The following is an 18,812-nucleotide window of genomic DNA, read 5'->3' on the forward strand; positions in this document are numbered from 1 at the left end:
GAAATCTTACATTATTATTTGTGACTGGTTTTTTTTTTGTTCAAAATTATGTGTATAAAGTTTGTCTGTGTTGTTGTATGTAGCAGTAATTCATTTTAGTTACTGTAGAGTTTTCTTATGAATACACAACAGTTTGTTACTCTATCCTACTGTTCATGGATATATGGATTGTTTCCAGTTTTAAGGGTACTAAAAATGTTGCCATGAACACACTTGTATGTTTAGTGATAGGTGTGCACATTCCTTTGGGGTATATACCTTGGAGTCAGATTGCTGGGTCACAGTGTATTCATGTCTTCATTTTAGTATATAAAGCCCATCTGTTTCCCATAGCAATTGTACCAATTTAAATTCCTACCAGCAGTCTGTAAGAATTGCCATTGCACCACATATCACCAAAGATTTGGTATCATCTTTTTATTACTGGCCATTTTGGTAGTTTTATAGTACTTGCTCACTGTGGTTTTAATTTTCATTTCCAAAATGACTAATAAGGCTAATATCCTTTTCATATGTTTATTGCCTATTTGGATTATTCTATTTTGTAAAATGCCCTTTCAAGCCCTTTTTAAAAACTGATTTGTAGGAGTTCTGCACGTATCTGGATAAATGCTTTGTTCCTTATATATGTGTTACAAGCATCTTCTGTATGACTTGCATTTTTACTCTTAATGTACAGATAATGAAAAGTTCTTGATTTTAAAGTAGTCAAAAAAATGAATTTTCCTTCTGCATTATGATTTGTGCTTTTTGTGTCCTATTGAAGAAATCTCTCCCTTCCCCAGTATCTTGAAGGTCTTCTATATGTTATCTTCTAAAAGCTGTATGATACTGCTTTTCACATTTGTATCTGCATTCCGCCTGGAATTTATTTTTGTGTATGGAGTGAAGTAGAGATGAAGATTCATTCTGTTTTTCCACGTGATATCTCCTTATTCTAGTACCATACATTGAAAAGAATGTTGTATCTGTCAGGGTCCAGTCAGGAGAAAGAAACCACACCAGTCGTTTAAACAGTTTAAAGTGGGGAGAGATGCTAATTAGCTATAAAGTTGTTTGTAAAGTTGTAGGTAATTAAAAAGATAAGAGAACACTAAGGTATCGTGGAAGTAACAGCTACCTCTAGCTATGGCTAGAGGAATATCATGGAAGAGGTCAGAATTATTAGGACTTGGAACCCCATGCAGCAGAAATTCAGACATCTAAAGCAAAGGATACTAACTCACTAGTGCTGGTATCTGGGGGTAGAAGAGGCAGTGAGGCTGGTTCTGCAAGTGAGGAAACTTTAAACTGGGTTCAGCCACAAAGTTATAGAAAGACGCTGCCACTGCTGGGAGTGAAGTGCTAGGTTGACACAGAAACAAGAGACAGACAGGAAGCCCATAGGAAGGGGTAAGTCCCCTTTTCTTTCTCCAGCCTTGTAGTCTCCTACAAAGCCCCCTTTTGGCAGAGCCTAACATGGAGCTAGTTGGCAAAACCAAAATGTGGTTTGCAGTCATAGCCCTGGTATTACATATTTGTGTTTAGACAGATGGGTTTGAAGCTGAAGAATCTGTTTATGGGTCATATTTCTGTTTCATTGGTCCATTGCACCAAAATTACACTGTCTATGCTGTTGTAGCTTTATGATAACTTTTCATATGTGGTAGAGCAATTTTTCCCACCTTATTCTTCAGGACTGTCTTAGCAGTCTGTGGCATATGTACATTTCCATAAAGACTTTAGAACTAATTTGTCTAGTTCCACAAAAGAAGACCTTTTGGGGCTTTGATTGGAATTTCAGTGCATCTATAAATCAGGTTGGGGAGAATTGAAATTTTTATAATATTGAGTTTTCTAGTCCATGAATATGGTATGTCTCTCCATTATTTATGTCTTTAATTTCAATGTTTTTTTAGTCTTTTTATGTAGAAAAAGACTTTTTATGCTTACTTAGCTTTTGTTAGCCTTAATCAAAGATAATGGATATTTTTTATATTGTAAAGAGTATTTAAACATTTTTTAAAATTTCAGTGCTTTTACTTAGAAATTTTTTTCAAACATATATTTTCTTTATTTTTGAATGTTTTAACCCCATTTTACCAACCACTAGATTCAATAATTATCAACATTTGCTTCATTTATTTCAACAATGCTTTTTAATGAAATATTTTAAAACAAATCTTAAATCTCATGTCATTTCACCTACATATACTTAAGTATACATTCCTAGAAAAATAGGAACATTTTATTTATAACCATAATTCCAAACCTTATGTTCCTTTTTATTTCAAAAATTACATTTTATTGGTATATTGGTTGGTATGTTCATTTTGCTTTTAACTAACAACATATTGGGACTTACATTTTATGTTAAGAAATTATTAAAATATTAGCTTAGTCACTAAAATATTAAAAATAATTTAAAATGACATTTCTTCCAATGACGTGAACTTTGTGTTTCTAAATTCATTATAATTTTTTGACATCAACAAAACCATACTGTTAAAAACAGACTGTGTGAATGAAACCATTCTTTTCTTTCATTTGGTGTCTTCTACATTTATAAACCTAATGAGCAACAAAATTGCCATTCTTTAATTTAAAAAAATTCTTTATTAAAAAATTCTTTATATTCTTCACTATTCCTATTACTGAACACATATCTTTTTTTTTAATTTTTTTTTTAATGTTTATTTATTTTTGAGACAGAGAGAGACAGAGCATGAATGGGGGAGAGTCAGAGAGAGGGAGACACAGAATCTGAAACAGGCTCCAGGCTCTGAGCTGTCAGCACAGAGCCCGACGCGGGACTCGAACTCACGGACCGCGAGATCATGACCTGAGCCGAAGTCGGCCCCTTAACCGACTGAGCCACCCAGGCACCCCTGAACACATATCTTTTAAGAAGTCATCAGTGGGATTAAAAGCAAGCACATTTTTGTGTGACATAGGTTGAGTTTGGGTTATCTTTTATAACTTCTTTTTGTCATAAACTATTAAAATGTAAGAAGATGCAGTTGTGGATTTTTTCCCTTTGTGGTGGCTTTGAACAGAAACCTTTTTTTCATTGCAGGTGGTTCTCTTTCCCATACAATATTCCTGGGTCTGTTTCTAGGAGGACTGTGGCTAGTGGGCCATGAAAACTTCCTAGACTTGGCAGGCTAGGCTGTGTCATGTTCACCCTCTAACATGAGAAAATCCCTATTGAAAAGACAGTGTGGCAACTTTCTTGCAGGCAAGTCATACTCCTCACAAAGATATTTGACAGCAACTGAGAGGTCTTTGTGTCTTTGCCAGCATCTGCAGTAAGGATGGAGCTAATTATAATTAATTCATGGTCTGAAGAACAAGAAAATGTTCTCAAGTCAATAATAATTAGTATAAAAGGATTTTCCACCTATATTTTAACTTAACCAATGATTATTGGTGGGGAATTGGGGTCCTAAAAGTTAGATCTTTTTCACTGGTAACAAGTATTTGAAAATAAATATGACAGCCTAATATTGAATGATGTGCCTGTTCCTTATTTCTCCTCCCTTATCAGCACCCCTGGGGATCTCACTATCGGTCAGAATGGTCCAGGGATATCTCACCAGCTGGGGCCATTGCTATATATACTTGTTTAAACACAGAGTTAGGGGACGTTTCAGTTCATATTTTAACACTTTCAGTTAAATTTAGGTATTTTGTTTCTTCTGATTAATAGTGGTATGTTAGGATATGAGGAAAAAGAACGAACCATTTCACTGCTTTGGTTTAGCTATTATATAAGGCCTTTTTACCTTGTAATATCAGATGCACAAATTTGGGATCACTTTAGGAGGATCTTGAAAAAAAGGAAAAGGATTTCTTCTAGAGCGCTAACTCAGCAAATACCAAATTTAAATAAACATAAAAGAAAAACCAATAACCAAACATCAGAAAACTCCAGCCAATGGAACAAATTACCTAAATATGAGAATCTTTCTTCATGTGTTTTTAGGTGGAGACAGGGAAGCCTAGAAAGTTTATTCCTCTAAATAGTGTGCAATTCTGTAAATTATGTCAAAGTACACACAAACTGTAGCCTGTTAAAATTTTGGTTAGAAAGACCAAAGAGATGTAAAAATAAATTCCTTATTCCCTAACTTACAGTGTCGTTGAACATATAAGGACTAAGGTACAAATAAGATACATTATTTAGAGGTATTTGTTGTCAGAAATTTTACCTCATAGTTTGCTATTGTTTTCTCAAGCAGACTTAATCTAAATACGAGTAAAAATAACTTTCAAAGAAATGAATTTCAAAGTGAATGCAAAGGCAATAATCTAAATATTTAGAGTCTAGTTAGGTTCTGTTATTGAGATATGTTCTTTATTGGTACAGTTGACGTAGTAATTGTAGTGTGCATAGCAAAAATAGAAGATTGCTGATTACAAGTTTATGTGAATAGAATTAGAAGAGCCTGATTTTCTCAATCTTAGTGAAACATTTTCATTATAAATTATTTATTTGCTTTGAATAGTTAAAAACCTGTATCAGAGGGAAAAAAAAAAAAAAACCCTGTATCAGAAACATGAACTTTAAAACTGCTAACCCATGTGGGGAAAAAATTCGTCACATAAAATAAATGAGGAGCATATAATTTCTTGAAGATTCTTGCTTAGTGTAGTGATAGTGATTTAAAGATGTTGTAATGTAAGGTTCTAGTGTCTCAAAATGTGTCGCCAATAAGTTTCACTCTTGTTTCATTCCAGCCCTTCTACTTTTCCATAATTTAAGCATATTTGTGGCAGTGGTCAGAGTTTCCTGGGATTAAGAGAGCTCTAGAACAAAACAACCACACCAGATCCAAAAAGCTTCCTATTTTGGTTTTGTACTCTTTTGGCTAACTATATTTCTCTGAAGAATGGCTTGTGGATTCTTCTGGCTGTTTAAAAAAGTTGAACTTGTATTTCAAACGTAGGAGAAGGACTGATATATATACTCTGGACAGATAGAAGAAAGAATTATTTTTTCACAACCCTTGAAACTGTATCTTTAATACACTGTTTGCAGAATCACATGTTGATTTAAAACATAGGAAAGAAATACCTGTTTTAGTGTAACGTGACTGCTCATGAAGATCATCAGGTGAAATGACAGATGCACTGTTTTATTTAGGGCATCCAGTATTCAGTAGAGAAAATAACTGACCAGTAAGTGAATTGTAGATCAAAGCATGCCTCCTTTTTTTCTGAACTGAGGAAAGTTGCCCTAAATGTTAGTTCATTATCTCTACAGCTGAGGCTTCATTAACAAGTACAGTTGGAATAACCAGGGTATTGCAGCAGCAGAGAAACTAAGCACAGCAAGCCTTTCAGTAACAAAGAAAATAAAAGAATTCCTGTGTAACTGGCTTCCACACTTATCTGTGTTCCGTGGTACTGTTTGTGCTGAACTAAAGCATCTGCTACCTCAAGTTAAGAGAGAACAAACTCAACATGGCGTGAAATTACTGCACAGCCATTCACATTCATTAGAGTTATATTGTTACCAGCCACAAGCATGACTGGCTTTTGCATGAATAATAAAATAAAACGCTGCTTTGTGAATTTTGCCTTAAAACATTGCAAGGCACAGTACTAACCTTGAGCCAAGAGTGGGTTTATCTTAGAGCAGCTTTCCTTACCACAGTAGAGTCAGGACGAATAAGAAGGCCAACGTTGGAAAGAAGTATTGCTGTCTGAGGCCTCTCTGGAAAGGGCAGTGTATTAAATGCGTTCCCTCATTCTTTAAAACTAATAGTTGTTGGGTAGGCTAGCTATTTAGAAAGACGCTACAATTATTAAGGTACCACTTGGCAACCACTGTAGTATTAGTTGATTCAGGCAAAAGTTGCCAATGGATACTAAATGGGTCAAAGTTTGATGAGGAGTAGAACAGTGACACAATTAGAAAGGGAAAACATAGTCATTTTGCAGCGTATCAACCTGACAGACACCTCATCCCAGTGATCAAAGATCACCAGAAATGGGGAAAACTGACATCGTGTACCTCCTAGTGTGATGCACTGAGAAGACATCACTTCTGAGTTATTCCTGTTAAAAATACATAACCTGAATCTCATCATGAGAAAACACTACACAAACCCAAATTGAGGAGCAGTCTGCAAAAAAACTGGCCTGTCCTCTTCAAAAGTGGCAGTGTCGTGAAAGACAAAGGAATGCTAAGTAACTATTCTACATTAAAGAAGTCTCAAAAGACATTGACAACTAAATGTAATGTGTGGTCCAAAAATTTCCTTCCTTGCTATATCATTGACATTTTTGTCTTCTAGTATCTAGTTATAGAAGTGTAGGGGGCACCTAAGCTTCTGACTCTTGATTTCGGCTCAGGTCATGATCCTATGGTTCGCAAGATCGAGGCATGCGTTGGGCTCTGCGCTGGCAGCATGGAGCCTGCTTGGGATTCTCTTCTCTCTGCCCCTCTTCTGCTTGCACGCTCGCTCTCGCGTGCGTGCTCTCTCTCTCAAAATAAATAAACGTTGAAAAAACAAAGAACTTAAAACTTAAAAATAGAAGAAGTGGTGTGTTAAAAGGAAAAAATTATTTTTAACAGTCTGAATATATATAATATTATATTCAGTTTCCTTCCTATTTTACTTACCAGGTTTATGTGGATTTTTAGGAGTGTTATGGACTGGGTTTTTTTGGTGTTTTTTTTTGGTTTTTTTTAATATGGGACATATGCCTAATTTTCATGTCATCCTTGCACAGGGGCCATGCTGATCTCTTACATTCCAATTTTAGTCTATGTGCTGCCAAAGCAAGCATTGGGTTGGTATTTTTTAAGCAATAGTCAAGAATGTTACGTCTCTTAGTTGAATTACAGTTGAAGCTATTGAAGACTTAAAAATGATAACTCTTCATTATTTTGCCAAATTTTCAGTCATTGGGAGAAAGTAGAGTCCTCATGCTGTTTAAAAATACGAGAATGCGCGATTTAAGAGTTTCCATGAGCACGTAGGAAAAGAAGTAGTGATCACGAAGATTAATTTATAAAGTCATGGTATTCACAAAGAAGTTTGTATAGTTTTTAGACAGGTTGGTAGATAATAGGAATGCTTCATTTTCAGGAAGGCAGTTTGATGAGTATCTGATTTCTTGTGGACAATGGGAAGAAATAAACTGAGTGATTATGGTTAATTAAATAAGTAATTAATTTTGAATAATAATTGGATACTGGTCTCCTAGGTGGTTTCTAGTATTGTATCTGTTGCAGATCTGTTCTGTCCTGTTCTGAACCTTAATTAAATAACTTGGATAAAGGCATTGATAACCTATAGATCAGACTTTTAAATGAAACAAGTCTGGGAGAGACAGCCAAAGCATTGATGGCTGAAACAGGAACTGAAAGAGAATGATCGCCAAGAATGACCGGTAGGAATCAGCAAAATAAATTTGACAGGAATAAATTCTACAGGGATAGCCAGTCGTAGGTGATGGGTGGTAGGAAAAAAAGCTTTAAGATAATTCATGGGGGCGCCTAGGTGGCTCAGTTGGTTAAGCATCTGACTCTCGATTTTGGCTCAGGTCATGATCTCGCAGGTTCCTGAGTTCAAGCCCCAAGTCAGGCTCTGTGCTGAGTGTGGAGCCTATTTGGGGTTCTCTCTCTCTTTCCCTCTCTTTCTGCCCCTCCCACACTTGTTCTTTCTCTCTCTCTTTCTCAAAAATAAATTAAAAAAAAGAGTTTAGAATCCTTTACTGAACCATTAAAAAAAAAGATAATTCACAGAAAATCACTTGCAAAATGGCCAATTGGACATATTTTAACAAATTTAGTGTTTTGTTTCCTTTAACTAATTTGATTTAATGTGTATCATTTGGGTTCAGTCAGAAAACTGGAAACCATACTAGTCTGTCAAACATAGGGAAATGTAATTTAGGGAATTGATTTTATAGGTGTTAGAAGACTAAAGGGTAAAAAAGGGAGACACTGAGCTATTAAAAGAAGCTACAGGAGGCAGCTACCATACCAAGAGCCTTTTAAGGGGCAAAAGGGAAGCTACGTAACCTAGAAGCTACAGCCTAAGCTGGCACTCAGACTTCTGAGGAGAGGACACTGTTCAGCTATTGTTCAGCTACCGAAATCCATATTACTAAAAGATGTCCATTTATATAAGAAGCCAAAATAATTAGATTGTGTTCTTTATGTTGAATTAAATGTGATTAACATGTGAATTAACATCTCTTCCATCTTGAATTTGGTTCTGAAAATAAAGCATAAAACTAATTTGACTTTGGTTTTGTTAATCTGTACCCGCCCCCATTTTTTAAATGGCTTTACCACTAATTAGCCCTCCTACCGGAGATGTATTGCTAAGTGATCTCTCAGAAAAAGTGTTTATAAATTTAGAGAAGGATTAAAAAAAAAACAAACATGGCAGATGAATTGGGTGGGCTAAACATTCTCTTTGATTATAGGTGTGTGCTTTTTAAAAATCTTCTTTCTCACTGATATCTTAAACATTGTTAAGTGGATCGAGTAGTTTAAGATCAAGATTAATTGTCATGCTCTGAAACATTGAAGAACAAAGTTTGGAATTGATTTCTCTTCTCTTCCTCTCCCCAAATATTGCTTCTTTAGGTCAGTAACAGATCCAAGAGATGGAAAGAGAGTAGCACTCAAAAAGATGCCCAACGTCTTCCAGAATCTGGTCTCTTGCAAAAGGGTCTTCCGGGAATTGAAGATGTTGTGTTTTTTTAAACATGATAATGTAAGTGAAATTCCTCTTTGGAATAAACTATTTCCTACGCATGCTTAATTGTGTTAATAGAGAGCAAAAGAGAGTTAAAAGGGAACGTGCAAGTTATTAAGGAGTTTGGAAACCTGAGAAAACTTAGACCCTATTTGTAAACAACGACCAAGTTTAAGTGAATTCTAAGATGTATTGACCTACAGATAAATATTAATTAACGTAAAGCAAATGTTACTATTTAGCTGAGGAACAGTACTAATATTTAACATAAAAGAGAGTGTAATATGTAGTCTGAGTGATGTAAGTGGAAATAATTGGCCCCTGATTTTAAATGCTTTATTTATTTGTTTTTAATATTTATTTATTTGTGAGAGAGCACAAGCAGGTGAGGGGCAGAGAGAGAGGGAGACACAGAGTCTGAAGCACTCTGGGCTGTCAGCACAGAGCCCCACACAGGGCTCGAACTCAGGAGCCACGAGATCATGACCTGAGCCAAAGTCGGATGCTTAACTGACTGAGCCACCCAGGCAGCCCTTTAAATGCTTTATTTTTAACCTTTAATATTTTTAATCAGATTAACTTAAAGATGTAGGAAAACAGTTTCTTCTCTTAAACAACCAGATAGCTGTTAAAGTAACATAGGTTAGCTTATTTATGGCTATATTTAAAAATGTCAAGACTCATGAGTGAATAGAATCATTGTGGTTTGAGAGATCGCTTCTCCTCAACTAATCCTGAATTAAATATTTGATACATGTAAAATTTACCTGGGGATATTAGCATTGGACTTTTAAGTTTTCAATTTCATGTGAAAAAAACTGCCTTACATTCTGCATTTGGTTTTCAGCTTCCGTTATTTTAATTGCTAAGAGAAAAACTTTATCAGAAATACAGTAATTTCTTGTGAGTCTGACTGCTTGTTTGCACAGGAACCTTTAGAACTTTGGCCAGGGGCGCCTGGGTGGCGCAGTCGGTTAAGCGTCCGACTTCAGCCAGGTCACGATCTCGCGGTCTGTGAGTTCGAGCCCCGCGTCAGGCTCTGGGCTGATGGCTCGGAGCCTGGAGCCTGTTTCCGATTCTGTGTCTCCCTCTCTCTCTGACCCTCCCCCGTTCATGCTCTGTCTCTCTCTGTCCCAAAAATAAATAAAAAACGTTGAAAAAAAAAATTAAAAAAAAAAAAAAAAAAAGAACTTTGGCCAAAGTGTAGGTCTCATTTTAAGAGAAAAATGTTTAAAAGTTTGAGGTGTTTGGTAAAACTAGGAATATCAAAGAAATATATTTATTTGAAACTCCTTGCTTGGGCATATTTCATTTTATTGATGACTTCTCTTGAAATCCGTCTTCCTTAAACTTTTTTAAAAAGTTATTGCTGTCTTTCAGTCAGTTGGAACTGCCTAAAAATGTGTTTGTTTCAGTGACTTTCAAAATACCACTTTTATGACTCTTTCCTCAAATTTTGTAAGTAATTTAGAATTATGTCTAGTGCTTGCTTATTTATTTCTCGACTTTGAGTTCCACCCCAACATCAAAGAGTACAAACCCTTATTTACATTGCTAGAAACTCAAGTAAAGGTATCCGTGGTGAAGAAATTTTTTGAAGGAGGCATTAGGAATTTGCTTACGAAGGATTTCAATGGGTTATTACACTCAGACCTATCTTAGCTTCTTTTACAAAGGAAGGATGGCACATAGTTTCCTATCTACATATATTGGTATCTTTGCTCATGACTCATTGCTGTAGAGTCAAAGGTAGTGTTAGGGAGTCGTGTAAGAAAAGAAACTAAATTTTAAAAAACTTTTTGTGTGTGTGCTGACTTTTTTCATTTTTTAAAATGTTTCTTTTGAGAGAGCGTGAGTACAGGGGAGAGGCAGAGAGAGAGAGAGAGAGAGAGAGAGAGAGAAAGAGAATCCCAAGCAGGCTCCACCCTGTCAGCAGAGCCCAACATGGGGCTCACTCTCACAACTGTGAGATTATGACCTGAGCTGAAATTCAGTCAGTCGTTTAACCGACTGAGCCAGCCAGGCACCCCAAAACAAACTGAATTCTTGAAAATCATAGCTATTAAAACACAGCAACCGATTGGAGCTCCTGAGCTCTATGATAAGAGAGTGCTCGTGACTCCTGTAGGAATATTCAAAAGTGAGACAGATAATTGGAGCTGGAGATGGCACGGCACCACTATTTTCTACATGAATTTATGCTACGCTCCAAGATCTGTCTCCAAAAGCATCTCAGGGCCACACACCTGGTATGTGTGGAATGCCAGTCTGAGAGGCAACTGGTGTTTGATGTAGTTAAGGCAACAAATGTTTATTAATTGTGTCCCGTATATAGGCAGTACTAGGTCACGTGGAGGATACAGAAAAAGTTTAAAATACCCTTTTTTGAGGGATCAGGTATTTAACACTTGTTGCTATGTGTCAGGATGTATGCTAGATGCTTTCCATACATTAATTCATTTAAGCCTTAAAAATCTTGTCAGAGAGTGCTTGTTATCCCTACTTTGCAGGGGAGGCAACCAAAGTTTAGAGTTAAATAACTTGCTCAAGGTCAGGGTGACACGAGATTGGAGTCGAAGTTTGTCTTGCTTCAGAGCCCATGTTCATTAATTCAACAAACATTTATTCTGCATATCCTATATTCCTAAACTACTTTAGCTTCTAGGGCTTTCTACCCTTAAGGAGTTTAGTAATGTGATAAATACTATGATTACAGTGCTTTGGGAGGACTGCCTACGTGGTTAAGCATTAATGCAAGACAGTCTGTGTTCTGTGAGTGGCAAAAAGCTAGGCAACCAGACCTAGAAGTATATTATAATCACCAAGGTGATCCTTAAAAAGCAGATTCATGGGTCTCATCCCAGACCCACTAAATTAGAATCTCTGGGGTTGAGGCCCAAGGAGCTGCAGTTTTTAAAGCTCATGTGAATGCTGCCACACAGCATTATGCTACCATAATATTAAGAAAAAGAGAAATTGTTGTGAGCTTTAGAAGCTCAAATATGCTTTAAACGTGGTAGAGGTAAACCTTAAGATGAGCCTTTTGAGATTAAGATTTGATTGAAAGAAGAGGAAAGGAATGCCATGATGAAAATGGCATTTAGAAAGATTAACCTGGCCACTGTAGGAAGGTTGGATTTTAATTTGTGTGGCTTCTAATGTGTCAGGGACTAGCTACAAAGCCCTGGAGGCTTTGGATTTTCTTTTGAACAGAACCTTCAAAGTCACTATATCAGGGGTGCCTGGCTGGCTCAGTCAGAAGAGCATGCAACTCTTGATCTCGGGGTTGTGAGTTCAAGCCCCACGTTGGGCATAGAGCTTACTTTAAAAAAAAAAAAAAAAAAGTCACATATGAAATTCATTGATTTTAGGTGATCTGATTGAGATACACACACACACACACTTTTTTCTTAAAGGACAGGTGGTTCATCATCTTAAAGATAGATTCACCTTGATGTAGCAACTTAGGGAAACATTAATGGGTTTAACTTTCTAAAGATTGTTGTTTAGGCTTATCACTAGAGTCTAGGCAGAATCTGAACTGTTATAAAATCTGGCAAAAATATTCTCTATTTCACCCACCTATGCACTGGTGCGCATGTACATGAAGGACATAATTGTCGTATTACCATCATGGAAAGGGCATGATTGAGTTTTTCAATTTTGTACTCCTTTGAGAATCTGATGAAAACTGTGAATCCTCTTTTGGAAAAATGCACATACACAGAATATTTATGTAATTTGAGGCTTTCACTAGTCCTCTAAAGCCCATTCAGAGCCCCCTTAGGGTCCATTGATTCCTGGGAAGATCCCCAGCAATACAAATCTGGGGCTTTTTCTTGTCCTTAGGCAATACCACTAAGTATGCAGTAGGCAGGCAGTCTCTTTGAAGAATGAGTAAGTAAGTGAAAGTGACAGCAAAAAAAGAAATCTCTGAGTCTGGAATGATAACCTCAGTGATCTCTCTCTTGGAGTTACTTTTTCCCAGTCTTTTAATTCTGGAGTATTCTTGAGGGATAGAAAAGACAAAGAGGAGGTAGTGGAGGCAAAGAAGAATGATTTGTTTTTCTTTGTATAATCTGACCTAACTCAGACAGGGCCTCGGGTTCATAAGTAGGGTAAAGAATCATACCAGTGTGGGACCAGTAGGACCCTTCTCTAAATGTAGACATGCTGTTTAGCTGTAGACATTATTAATGCTAGTATTTCTGTTACTGAGGAGTGAAAAGCCAAAGCATGCTGTAGACTGGATTACTTTGCAGTGGATTTGGAAAATTTTGTTTGCTGTCTGCCGAAAATTTGTGGTTCTGGGCAGATTCTTAATGTATTTAAAATAACACATTCTCTTGTGTCCATGAATTAGAAAACTCAGTTTGGTTAATCTGCATGTTCTCCCGAAACTGGCTATATATTCAATGTAATCCCAGTCAAAAACCCAGCAGGGTTTGTATGTATGAGTGTGAGGAAATTGACAAATATTCTAAAGTTTATAGAGATTGAAAAGGCCTAAAATACTCAAGATCGTCTTGAAGAAGTTGAACAAAGTCTGTTCCACAACAAATATGTAAATTAATTAAAAGTAAATTGTAGACTTAAATGTGAAAGGTAAAATAATAAAGTTTCTGTAATAAAACAGGAAAATATCTTAAGACTTTGAGATAAAGATTTCTTAATGAGGCAAGTAAAGCATTAACCATTTAAAAAAAAAAAAAACACGGCTAAACTGGACACCATTGACCTTAAAAAATTAATGCTCATCAAAAGTTGAAGAGAATGAAAAGACAGACCTCAGACATATATTCAACAAAAAACTTGTTTTCAGAATATATTATGTAATAGACAACTATAAATATTTAGCATTTGAGAAGACCATTAGAAATAAATATTTTACTTGACATTTTTTGGACTGCAAATTCTGTATCTAAACATCACATATCTTATAAATTTCTTTTGTTTTTTTAATTTTTTAGTGTTTATTTATTATTGAGAAACAGAGCATGAGCAGGGGAGGGGTAGAGAGAAGGGGAGACACAGAATCGGAAGTAGGCTCCAGGCTCTGAGCTGTCAACACAGAGCCCGACGTGGGGCTTGAACTCAAAAACCGCGAGATCATGACCTGAGCCGAAGTCGGATGCTTAACCAACTGAGCCACCCAGGCACCCCATAAACATCACATCTCTTAAAAAGAGCTTCTACAGATCAAGAATTTTTACCCATTAGTAAAAGACTTAAGAATTTCACAAAAGAAGATAAGCAATGGCTAATAAGCACATGACAAAGTGCTCAAAGTCGTTAGTCATCAGAGAAAGGTAAATTAAACCATGATGAGATATTAATATACCCACCAGATTGGCTAAAATCAAAAAGACTGAAAATACCTAGTGTTGACAAGAATGTAAATCAGCTGAAGTTCTTAACATTGCTGGTAAGAGTATAAATTTGTAAAACCACTTGGGAAAACTGGCAGTTTCTACTAAAGCTAAACACACATCTACCCAGTGATCCAGCAGTTATACTCCTTGGTATACTCAGGACAAACCACACGTCCACCAAAAGACATGTACGAGAGTATTCATGGCTGCTTTATTCATAATACCTAGAAATGGGAAACAACCCAGATGTCTGCTGGCAGTACTCTGGATAAGTACATTGTGTTATATTCCACTCACACAATGGTGTACTACACATCAATAAAAAGGATGAACTATTGATCCACACATCAACAGGGATGAATTTCATAAGGCATAACAATAAATGACAAAAGTCACAAACAAAAGTGGAAACATGATGGTGGAAAATTAGTGATCACCAAGCTCTGCCATCTACATTTGACAGATGTAGAGCTTGCCTTTGCCGTCTTCAGGGCACTTTGGAAAGGAGAACTGAGATTTGAATCATTCTTTATGATTTAATTTGTAGAAAAGTTCAAGGATAGGCAAAACGAGTCTATGGTGATGGAAACGAAAATGGTGGTGACCTCTGAGCAGGGGTGGGTTTTGACTAGAAAGGAACAAGGGGACCTTCTGAGATGTTGAAATGCTTAACTTCTTGATCACATTTTAACCGTGGAGTAAAAATTCATCATATTACATACTTTGTGTAAAATTAATCAAATTATACACTTAGGATTTTCATACTTTATATTAGAACTCTATTAAAAATAATAGTAATTATATAGTCACTACCTTAAAGAACTTAAAATCTGCTGGGGGGTGAGAATGGGGAAGGGAAAATTCCTTTGCTTAAACATGGGATTTAATGAAGACTTAAATATCTAGTTTTTATGATCTTAAATAGATTAGGATTATTTATAGCAGTTTTATTGATAAAGGACTAAGAAAAAGAAGCCATGTACACCTCATGTAACCAATGTATAGTAAATCTTAACATCACAGGTTAAAATTCTAAAAAACAGCCACTGTAATGGGCTTTTGTCGAGTTCTTAAAAGATCTGAGAAATGTGCTGAGACACTGTTTGGTAATGCCCATTATTTAAGGATGTATTTTAGTTCATTTTTTAATTAGACAAGTCTGCTTACCTTTTTTTTTTTTTTTTTTTTTTTTTTTGTATTTGAGATCCTTTGAAGAGTTGGTGGTATTTTGGGATACTTTGACTCTTTACAAGTCAAAGTCTTTACAAGCGTCCTCCTATTTACATCATAAGGCTAATCCCACACACTTTATTCCCACAAATAATAGTGGGGTTATAGAGGGACTCAGGCTATTTATATAGGGAGTCAGGCATGAAGTCTGGAGTTTGAAACTGCTACTATTCCTTCTCACTTATTTACATCACTTCTGTGATTCCTGGATCATTTCTGCTTATTTAAGCCTTGTTTTTGACCCCTGGAAATAACAGTGGATGCCGTTTTCTGATAAGCATTTTGAGATAAAATAACGGTAATATAGAAAACAGGAGTTTAAAAAATTCCAAGCAGAGTTTAACATATTGTATCTTTGAAGCTAACAATCCCAGCTAAATGCTTTAGTGCAAATGTCTAACCCTGTTTTATAAGGCTTTTCTACAAAAAGCCTCATCAAATCTGGAATAAGAAAGCCTCATTCTTCTCCATCAGGCTTTAAAATGTATGGTTGTCACTTTCTCTAGATAACCTCTAATTATAGCAGATAGATTTGAAGTGTAAAATAGCTTTGTCTAATGGACGCTGTCACTCATTGCATTCTGCTTTCCCCCAAGACAGAATGTATTTGTTCAGATACAGAGCTGAGAGTCCGAAAGATGTCAAGTAAAACACTAATTTCTAACTGTCGTCTTCAAGCATCATCAAATATTCATGTTAAAAATTGTTCTATCACATAATGAGAAATGAATTTGTGTGAATTTGTGACACTAGCTAATTATAGGGTTTTAAACTTATAGGAATGAAATAATTTATCTTTCATATGATAAAAATTATGTTTTGAAGAAACTGGAAAATCTGTTATCTTTCATCTGTACCAAGATTCTAAGTATAAACATTTTAATTCAGAAAGGAAAGATCAAGATTCTTTATAAAACATATTAACTATTTTCAAACTTTTAAGTGTAACTGGCTTTAAAGTTGTGAGTAAAGACTTTTTCACTACAGGAGGTTTTAGTTTACATTTAGAATTTTAAAGTGACAAATGCTTGCCTGAGAAAAAAAACCAATGAGCAGAGTTTCTTCTTCCACATATAAATTGCAAGGGGAAAAGAAAAAGAGGAGAAATCTGTAGGTTAAAACTTAAAACACAGATCAACCATCATATGTAAATCCTATTTAGCTCCTGATTTAGACTAGAAAACTTTAAGAAAGAAAAGAAAATTAGAAATTTGAGGACTGGATGTTTGGTGGTATTAAAAAGCATAACATTTTTAGATCTGATAATTGTATTTTTGAAAAGTTTTTGTCTTTGGGGCACCTGGGTGGCTCAGTTGGTTAAGCGCCCAACTTCAGCTCAGGTCACGATCTCCCAGTTTGTGAGTTTGAGCCCCACATTGGTCTCTCTGCACTCCCCCAACTCTCACGTGCACTTTATCTCTCTCTCAAAATAAACATTTTTTAGAAATGTAAAAAAATAGGGGTGCCTGGGTGGCTCAGTCAGTTAAGCATCAGACTTCAGCTCAGAGCATGAGCTCATGGTTCTTGAGTTTGAGCCCCACATCAGCCTCTGTACTGATGGCTTGGAACCTGGAGCCTGTTTCAGATTGTGTGTCTCCTTCTCTGCCCCTCCCCCACTCGTGCTCGCACGCGCGCGCTCCCTCTCTCTCTCTCTCTCTCTCTCTCTCTCTCAAAAATAAGCATTTAAAAAAATTATTTTTTTAATCTAAAAAAATAAAATAAAAGTTTTTGTCTTTTAGTGGTACTGATGTATGGCTGAAATAGGTCTGCTATTTGCATCAGAATTACGTAGGGAGAGTAGAAGATAAAGACAGATGAAACAAGAATGGCCATATGTAGAAACTAAGGCCGGGTATTGATTCCATGAGCATTCTTGATACTATTCTGTGCAGTTTTAAATATTTGAAATTCTCCATAATAAAAAATAAATTGTTTTTCTTAAAAAATTTGTACCACGCAATTTATTTCCCGTTTTTTGGTTTTTGTTTTTTTTGTATTGGTAACCATGAATTTTATTTTGGGGACATCTACTGTGGCATGCATCTGTACAAACCTTTTAGGCAGTGACAATTTATTTCCTGTTAAATAACTTCTACATCCTTTGAGCCTGGCATTTCTCATTAGTTAGATAGGTTCAGATTCTTAAGTGTGACATCATAGATGGGACTTACAAGAATAGCTGGACAGCTGGTAGGGGAAGAAAGCCTATTTGTTATGTTTCAAAGGCAGAAGTGACATTGGTAGTATGCTGCTTTTATAAAGGACTTGAATTTCAGATGCCTTAAAGTCTTTTTTCCACCCTGGTGTCTTCTTTTTTTGTACTTGGAATAAAATCCAAAATGCCTAACAAAATTTAAAGCGATTCTATATGATATATCCCCTGCCTTCCTCTTCTGTTTTATCCCAGTCTATTTTCCTCCCACCCTCTATGTTCCATAAGCACTGGCATTTCTGTTTCTAGAATTTGTCTGGTTCCTTCTTGCTGAATTCTGTGCCTTTATATTACCTACTCATTGCCAGACCAACTCCTATTCAGCCTTCAACTCTTAGCGTTAAACTCAAGGGAAACTTTTTCTCCCCATTCCTCTGGACTTTTTCTCTTCAAATAATACATGTCATAATTACATAGTTGTGTTAACTGTCTGCTTGCTTGCTTGTTTGTTTAATGCTTTCCTCTCCACTTATCATGAGAGCAGGGATGATACTCAGTATAACTGGAGGGCCTACCCCTATGCCTGCCAGGTAGAATGTACTTAGTAAACATTTTTTTGAACAGAGGAATAAAGAAATGACTGGTAGGTATGGCTCCTCATGCTCTTAGAGCAACACTGGTTGTTAAAAATAGGGCATTTCTTTTCAACACACTCTCCGTGAAGGGGTCTGGTAGCTCATTTTAGTTGAGATTGAAGTATCTTTTACATGATAAGTTTACAAACCCATCTTAATATTCAGGACTGTTTCTTGACTGGCAAATTTAGTTAGTCTCTGGACAATTGTAACTAAGTCTTAAATCATTAAAGAGTTAATAGTATTTACTTGCATTTATGTCATTTTGCTTCCTTTTTAGTTCTCTAAATTTGACTTTTTTTTTTTTTTTCCTTTTCTTAGGTACTCTCTGCCCTTGACATACTCCAACCTCCACACATTGACTATTTTGAAGAAATGTATCCTAACCAGGGAATGTGAAAGAAGGGGACAATTTTTTATTAATTTGTTCTTCTAGCACCTTTTGGGGTTCATGCTTTAAGGCGTATAAAATCTCATCCTTGCAAAGGTGGTTGAGTACCTGGAACCAGGTAATTTTGAAATCCCAAGTATCTGACAGAGAACAGTATTATCAATATATCCCGAACGGTGATACCATAAAATAGTACTTAATCTCCACACAGCCTTATGAGATAGGTTATTACCATCCCCATTTTGCAGATGAAACCAGTGAGGCAGCTGTGTTGTGTGGAACTCAAGAAAGTGCTCTTGTTACTATATAACAACTGCCTGTCAGTTAAGA

General features: G+C 36.1%; 1 protein-coding gene and 1 pseudogene across 2 annotated transcripts in view; one reads left to right on the forward strand and one right to left on the reverse strand.

Annotated features, from left to right (window-relative positions):
* Nucleotides 1-18,812, forward strand: part of NLK (nemo like kinase) — a 165,700-nt gene that overhangs the window by 86,253 nt on the left and 60,635 nt on the right. For both annotated transcript variants that reach the window (XR_009255221.1, XM_058704680.1), the window contains exons 2-3: nucleotides 8,591-8,720; nucleotides 18,413-18,468. Coding sequence is in view for 1 of the 2 variants with exons in the window: in XM_058704680.1 (XP_058560663.1) it covers nucleotides 8,591-8,720; nucleotides 18,413-18,468 (186 nt within the window). In the remaining variant the exon portion in view is untranslated. The remainder of the gene's footprint in view (nucleotides 1-8,590; nucleotides 8,721-18,412; nucleotides 18,469-18,812) is intronic.
* Nucleotides 6,676-6,773, reverse strand: LOC131498611 (U6 spliceosomal RNA; annotated as a pseudogene).

Source organism: Neofelis nebulosa, chromosome 16 (assembly GCF_028018385.1).
Source record: "Neofelis nebulosa isolate mNeoNeb1 chromosome 16, mNeoNeb1.pri, whole genome shotgun sequence".
In the NCBI taxonomy this organism is placed as follows: Eukaryota; Metazoa; Chordata; class Mammalia; order Carnivora; family Felidae; genus Neofelis; species Neofelis nebulosa.